The sequence below is a fragment of the Eimeria acervulina genome, genomic scaffold (assembly GCF_000499425.1).
Source record: "Eimeria acervulina Houghton genomic scaffold, Eah_scaff247, whole genome shotgun sequence".
Classification (NCBI taxonomy): domain Eukaryota; phylum Apicomplexa; class Conoidasida; order Eucoccidiorida; family Eimeriidae; genus Eimeria; species Eimeria acervulina.
Window position 1 is genome coordinate 23,753 of NW_013549974.1, and position 7,592 is coordinate 31,344.

General features: G+C 52.5%; 1 protein-coding gene across 1 annotated transcript; it reads left to right on the plus strand.

The window, feature by feature from the left end:
* Positions 1-357: 357 nt before the first annotated feature.
* On the plus strand, positions 358-4,343 carry EAH_00028270 (hypothetical protein, conserved; the record flags this gene model as incomplete). The annotated part of the gene is made up of 5 exons (XM_013396350.1): positions 358-2,457; positions 2,653-2,818; positions 2,965-3,279; positions 3,506-4,056; positions 4,275-4,343. The coding sequence occupies 5 exons, from the start codon at positions 358-360 to the stop codon at positions 4,341-4,343; spliced, it is 3,201 nt and encodes a 1,066-aa protein (XP_013251804.1).
* Positions 4,344-7,592: the final 3,249 nt, after the last annotated feature.

The following is a 7,592-nucleotide window of genomic DNA, read 5'->3' on the forward strand; positions in this document are numbered from 1 at the left end:
CGCTGCCCAGCAAAAACTCGCCTCAGCGGCTTTCACCCGAGGGACCGGAATGACAAACTGGCAAGCAACACATCAGTTGCCAGCCCAAAGACAGCAGCAGCGACATGGCAAGTTGGAGCAGCAACAGCAACAAAACCAGCAGAAACGGCTATAGCAGTTTTGGCAGTTATGGCACCTGCAGTGTTGAGAGAAACAGCAGCAGCAAGTTCGGCCAAACGCTGAATCTTCATTTCGCTACAGCCAATGCTGAGCCCCCCCCCAGTTCTACTACTGGTGCTATTGCTGCTCTATGGAGAGCCTAGGCGTGCAGGGGGCTATCTCAGGCCTCCACGGGGTCCATTCCTGGGACCGCAAGCCATGCCACACATGCGCCCGACTAGAAAGGTCAGAGCGTTCACTAGCGGCAGTATCAGTTGCAGCTGCAAGGCCAGCAACAGCAGTCCAAGCAGCGACGACGCGGACTCGGAATGCCCTAGATGTGTATGGCTGCGGACTGGCGAGGACACCTCCCCAGTTGTTGTTAGCGGGGACAGGAGCATCGGGGTCTCTTCATTCGAAGAGCAAGACGTCCGTCCAAGGTTGCAGTTGGAACTGACAGAAGTAAACGCAGCAGAAGCTGGAGCAACCGTAGCCCCGGGAATCGACGCATCACCTGCCGTTGAGGTCGTCCCCATCGAAGTAGGGATAGCTCCAGAGATGAAACGGGCCTTGGGGCTTTTTCGAGGCTCCCACAAGCGGCACATTTTTCTGCCGGTGTGCCTTCTGGGGCAATTTCAGGGCACGAAGGGAGAAGATGCCCTTAAGGAGGAGGCCACCCAGGCGGGTAGCTTCTGCTGTGGCCAAGGGATGCAGACTACGAGAAGGCCCTTGCAAGGTCAGGAGCCCCCTTTACTATCTAGAGCTGCAGCTGAAGGCTTGCCTCCACAGGGTATGCTAGAGTCCCTAAAAGAAGCCGTTTGTAAGGCACTTAAGCTGGGGGAGGGCTTCTGCAGGGAAATTCCCCTACAGCTCGTGGCCCAGGTGTCTGCGCCGAAGACGAAATGCCGGTCTGCACTGCAATTAGACAGCCCATCATCGGTCCAGCTTGCTGCACAGACCCCAACCAACGATGACTTAGAGTCAGTGAACAGAAATTTGCCGGCGCTTTTTCCGTTGGCGTCTGAAGATGATGCGCTAAGGATTCTTAGGGACCATTACGGGCCTCTCCTTGAACAGTACCGCCGTCTTCCCCACTGCCCAGCATGTCTGCTCTCCAACAGCATGGCTAGCGACAGTATCAACAGGAAGAGGGAGTTTAAGGGGAACGCTGCTCTACGCATCTTGCGCCTCCCAAGGGGGCCTCGGCTGTCGTTACACCTGCAGCTGGAGCCGCCGCTGCCTTCAGTTCCGTTTTCCAACGGTGGAGCCCTGCAGGACTTCCCGAGTCCTCCGCCATTAGTTGCTGCGAAGAGCGACGATTTCCGCGAAAGTAACACCTCGACAGTCTGCTCGCCGTACCAGCTGGTGTCTCTATACAAATTTTTCCCCGTGAGCTCGCCTAGAGCGCTAGCTGAACTGCTGAGGGCCCTATGGGGTCCAAGAGGCGTGCTGGGGAGGGCTTATGTGGCAAAGGAGGGGCTCAACGCCCAACTAGCTGTGCCTTCCATCGCAATGCCTGATCTCCTTGGGGAGCTTCAACAGATCCCTGGGTTGGAAGACGGTATGCAGGTAACCCCCGATTGCCTCGTCGCCTTTGAAGAGTACTGGAGGTCCCCGCCTTTCGATGCACTTCATATCAGGCCGCGGCATCAGGTGCTGAGGGATGGCTTCGCCGTGCCTTTAGACTGGGCAAACTGCGGGCAGGAGGTGAGTCCCAGTGAATGGCATCGCAAGATCACTGATATGTTGCAGCAACAACAGCAGAAACAGCCTGTAAAAACAATGGTGCTCCTGGATATGCGTAACGCAAGTGAGTACGCAGTAGGCCACTTTAAGGGTGCCAGGTGTATAGACACCCCAACCTTCGCTGACTCCTTTACCCGTGGGGGCCCGCTGGAGAAGGCCCTCCAACAGGCAGGGGTTGAGCTGCCCTCCCGGAACGCCATTCCCTCTTTATCCAGCAGCAGTGGTAGCGGGGAGGACGTAGAGATCCTAATGTACTGCACTGGCGGTATCCGCTGTGTCAAGGCTGGGGCGTTCCTCAAGCAAGTTCTTGGCTTCCCGCGGGTCACGCGCCTCAAGGGTGGTATCCTGGCATACAAAAACTACATTCAAAGCATCGAAGGAACATTTGCTGAAGGTTCAAGATCCTTCTTTGCTGGAGGCGAAAACATGTTACCTACCGGCGCCTATGATTTAAGAAAAGATGACGCAGACAAATGCGGCACCGCCCGCACAGGAAGGCAGCCACAGACAGCCGCCAAGAGGGCTGATCTGGCAGCAAAAGAAATGCACGCTTGTACCTGTAAGAGCTTGTTTGTGGGGAGCAACTATGTCTTTGATCATCGAATGTGCCAGCCGATCACGCCGGACTTGCTGGCACAATGCATTCTCTGTGGAGGTCCTTCAGGGCGCCTCTCAAACTGCAGCAACAGGCAATGTGGAAGACGTGTTGTCCTCTGCTCCTCCTGCTGCGCCTCCCTCGGGGTTTACTGTTCATCTGCGTGTGCACAGCGTGGGGCGCAGGACAGTGATAAAGACATACACGCACAGATCCAGAGGCGCATGCAGGCCAGGCATACGCACAAGAGGCTGCAACAGCAAAGGGGTCTGTGGGCCATCAGGGCTCAGCAGCTGCTGGCTGCTCTCAAACACAAAGCTGTATTTGAACCACCGGATGGTAATTTGGCCACCTCTCTGCAACTTAGGCGTTGTCCAGCATAGCCAGTTAACCTGTTGTGTTCCGTTCAATTATTTCACGGATGTGGGGAAGGTCTAACGTGACTGAGTGTGTGATGCACTGTGGAAAATGTTATGCATGCGCAGACGCCTCCCCTTTTGCGAGAAATTTGGAGACTGAGAAGGCCTTACACCAGGGTGGCCGTGCTCTTGCTCAGGAAGCCATCCCTCAGGACTTGTGGAAATGGGCACACCACGTGGCTTCTGCTGCTTCCTCCCCTTCTGCACTGCAAGAGGCCCTTTTGGAAGAAGGACGAAAGACGGCGGAAAACCTTGCTGGGACTGCGAAAGAGGTTCCTCCGTTCTGGTCGGGGCACTTGCACTCCCGCATTCTCTCTTCCATCAGCAGACTAAAGAGGCCAAGCTCCATCCTTGAGATTGGATCATTCGTGGGCATCTCCTGTAGGTCCCCTTATATTTTGCCTCGAGTGCATTGGTTCCTGTTCTTCACCAATCCTTGTGTATCATATGCTCTGCCTGCTCCACCCATCTTTAATGTTCTATTATTTCCAAAAGTCGTGTTATGCTACTTGGCTCTTCCTGAATTTAGATTTATGTCTTTGGAAAGGTGCTGCTCGTGGTGGTACTTTCGCTGCCACTGCATTGTTTGTTTGCCACACTCCTGCAGCACTCGCCCTAGCTGAGGGTCTGTCGTGCGAAGAAAGGGTGCCCGGTACGTGCGTAGGCCTTGTTGCCATTGAAAGGGACCCGCGAGCAGCAGCAGCAGCACGTCGCCTTATCAGTTCATCCCCTTGGGGTCATTTAATTACGGTGGTAGAAGCTGACGCTTTGCAGTGGCTCCGGTCGCAGCCCAGAGCAACAAGGAATACCTCGTCTGGGAAGGTGGCATCAGAAGGGACCGCATTGGGTACCGTTTCACTGGAAGGCGGTATGCTCCCAGATGGAGGGTTTGACCTGATATATCTTGATGCTGAGAAGAAGAAGTATTCCCAGTATATCGAGACTATTTTAGACCCACAGAGACCCCTACTTGCACCTAGGGGTGCACTTTTAATAGATAATACTCTGTGGGGCAGGGGACATGAGGGAACAAGGCCCTTATGGTGGAAAGGCACAGGCGCAGAAAAAGATGCACCGCAAGCCAGAAGATACGCAAGCATTGCGGAGTCCATGAAGAACCTACGCGAGGCTTTGCGCAACGACACGCGCATATCGCACGTAAGCCGAGTTAAATCGTTGGAGCTCTTTGTTTTTATAGCATGTATCAAGTCTTCTCAAACCATTGTGCGCATGCGTGAGGATGCGCAACTGCATGTGTTGAAAATCGCAAACCTCCTAGTTTTGTTTACTCGCGGTCTGCTGACCTGTATATGGCACCTGCTTCCCGCACCAGTGGGAAGGGCTGGAATTCCGAATGCGTTTCTCTGCGAGTGCAGGTGTTACTGCCTGTTGGCGACGGTCTGTCTATCGTGACTTGGGCTACTCCAGCGTCGTCTTTGCCTTAACCGGTAGGATGTGGTGTGGATACATGTCGAGAACTCAACAGAGACCCAAGCTTGCCGACAACTTCCTAAACTGACCCGCTAGCGGTTTTTTCTAAACTTACCAAAAATAACCGCTAGCGGGTCAGTTAAGTGTGGAACACAAGCCCTTTCGCGTCAGTGCAATGCTGTCCCGACTTTACCCAATCAGTTTCCGTTCCCTTGTTTACACCAGCTTACAAGCCTCACTCCGTAGCTCGCCGATTGAACATTACGCTGGACTCCACTAACTTTTTATGAACACTCCTACATCGAGGGCGCTTTTAAGCTCCTCTATTATAGCAGATATCTTATGCATCAGGAAGCGAATTGGAGCCAGAAAAGTGTAAAACAGGTTTCCGGGGCGCTTAACGTTGGCCCTAGCTGAATGATTGCCAACTGCCAGTTTAGGGTTCCTCCACACCGCGAGGTGCCCGAAAAACAGTGGGTTCTCGAAGCAAAAGAGAAGTTTATTCGTGATTGCGGACAAGTTGCTGCACGCTCCACTACGCCTACACAACGCTACGCCCTAACCCCAGGTTGCCACAGTAGTCCACCAGCGATCAGGGGTTTGTTTGTTTGTATCAAACCATTTCCAGAATCCTACCGCACCGACTGAACTGGAATGGCTTCACTAACAGCTGCCTAAATGAGCAATTGATGTTTTAGTTCCCATTTCTTCTTGTGTCTCAACGCCCAATGCTCATTAGCCCCTTTAGGTACAGCTCGACACAAAAGGTCAAAGCCGAGTTTTCAGTTGCGGGAACATTTTTTTGCATTTCCGCTCATTTCTGTGGGTTCACAATGACAGCACTTCAGTGCTACAGGTCTTGAGTCAATTAGCGTCCAGTAATTTTCAGCTGCCCCGTTCGAGCTTGAGCTGCCGCTCGATCTAAAGTGTACAGACAGCTTTTTGGATAAAAAACGACGTCGCCACTTACTTACGTTACATGAACCAGACTTGCACACTAGAAGGAAAGAAAATTAAGAAGCTATTGCGGTAAAAAGTGTTACTTTTCTCAGTGTGTGGTCGAAGATGAGAGTGGCGTTTTCGCTCGATTGCCGAAATCGGGGGGAGGCAGATGACGCGCACTTGAATGCAAAATTGTTGCAGTACTGGTGCTCAGCTCTCGAGGTAGTGACCTTTTTAAAACGGCAAATGACATCTGGAAGAATGTGGTACGCGTAGGACTTCGCTGTATTCGGGTCCACGCGCTTTTCCCAAGTTTCAGTTTCGACTCTTTGTGAGTATAGTGATGGATCCGCAATCCCTTCTTCTACAGCTGCTTCACGCATGCGTATTTTCAGTTTCAACGGGCTTCAAGGTCTGGATATCGTTTGAAGAGACCTGCACTCTTGAGACCCTCCGCCGCGTACTGCCTCAGCTGATTAGTACAAGCATGCAGTCGGACAACGGCCGAAGGGAAACCGAACACGAAGGCGCTGTGGAATTCTTGAGAAGTTTCATAGGTAGCGCTTTGCAGTAGAAGGACTTGACGGCATGAGCTATGGTCTGTCTGTCCCCACAGAGTGGTTTGCGGCTGCACCAAAAGTGGCTACAAAGCTGGTTCTTGTTTCGCTTGATCTCGCGCGGTGGGTGGCAGCTTTCAGCTCGCTACATGACTTTACGTCGAGGCGTCGAATTGATACGCGAGGCTTCTCTTTCGACCTACTGAGCATTGAATGCGTTGAAGGTAAGACGAACTGCTATACAGAAGCAACTGTCACATTCCAAAAACTTGGTTGGTCTGGCCCCAGTAACTTCATCGCTCTCTAGCCATCCAATAAACTTTTGTTCTCCTATTGTTGAGGTACAGTAGCAATGGTTTTTGAATGGAAGATCAGGGGAGACTGCCTCCGTAGATATTGCAAAAGCTCTCCATTTTCGGGGATGTGAAGCAAGTGGCTCTGTTGCACACAGAATTCCTACAATTGTTTCGTGCGCTTATCACCACGCAAGAAAGAGTACAGCTAAGCGTCAAGGGTTTCGTGAGTTCACTGCATCCTGCTGTCGCTCGCTTTTCGTGCTGATAGCAGTTCACAGACTCTAGCAGTTGGACACTTGACGCGACTGTCTGTTCGCGAGACACCACATCCCCGCCCTTCTCCCTATATCCTTTTTGATGTTCGCTCTCGGGCTGCTTGGACGGCCATCCCGCAGCAGGCGGTAAGCTTTGCAAGACCGAGTTATGAAAACTGAAAAAGGCAAACATCACTGCTCGCGTGCATGCGGCAAAATCAGATCTGGGGAGTGTCCATGCTAGTCCGCGACGGAATCGAGGAGTGTAGTGCGCAACAGAGTTCAATTTCGGCATTAGCCGAAACCCTTGACAAAAAGGCATGCCTATCTGTCCATTAATTTACGAGCGGCACCCCCAAAATATATTTGCATTTCAGGAAGAAGTGCTTATTCTTAGAGCTCCACTAGATCCCCAGACTTTCGAAAGCTTGTCCGATTTCGCTTGCATTAGCGCATCTTCAATTTGCAGAGCATGCAACTCCTGTAGGCCGGAGGAACTCGGGATTCGCCACTTATTTGTAGCTCATCCTCAGGCAGGATCGACGCCTGCGGAGCTCCTCATACAGGTGCCTTCACCTACACGAGTGAACAAGCAATTACAGGCCGTCATCTAAGGGCACATAGGGTCTACTCTCCCGCGAATACTTCCTATGTCCATCGCTGAGGCAACCGCCTTCGGCGAAGATACAAGCAGAAAGGTCTTACAAAGCTGCCCAAGCAGCCCTAGAGTCGCTGGGAATGTTGGAGTTGTACAACCCGGTGCTCTACTCCTGTCGTACAGGTTAGTTCGACTATATCCATTTTCCAAGCTCTACACCTGATTCCAGATCACAGCTGGGACAGCGGGTGGCATCAGCGCACAGCAAGCCACGTACTTCGCTGAAGTTATCGAATGCCATGCTCAGAAACGCAAGCGCACATCTACAGCTAGGCGGTGAGCTGGGAGTGAACATATTGCCTGGAGAAGGAAGGCCATTTCGGAACCTTTCCACGACAGACCACAGGCGGGACTCCGCCTTACCTGCGAGCCCGCAGACACCTGCAGGGACAGGCTAGAAGGCACAGATAGCAACAAAGGCAGAATCCCAGAAGATTATGAACAGACACTGGCTGTTCGCGCATGCCCTCCAGCCGAACACCGCTGCATCAACCAGCGGCCCAACAAAAAACCAAACAAGCCGCAGCAGCTCTGCACACTTTTGCGAAATGTTTTC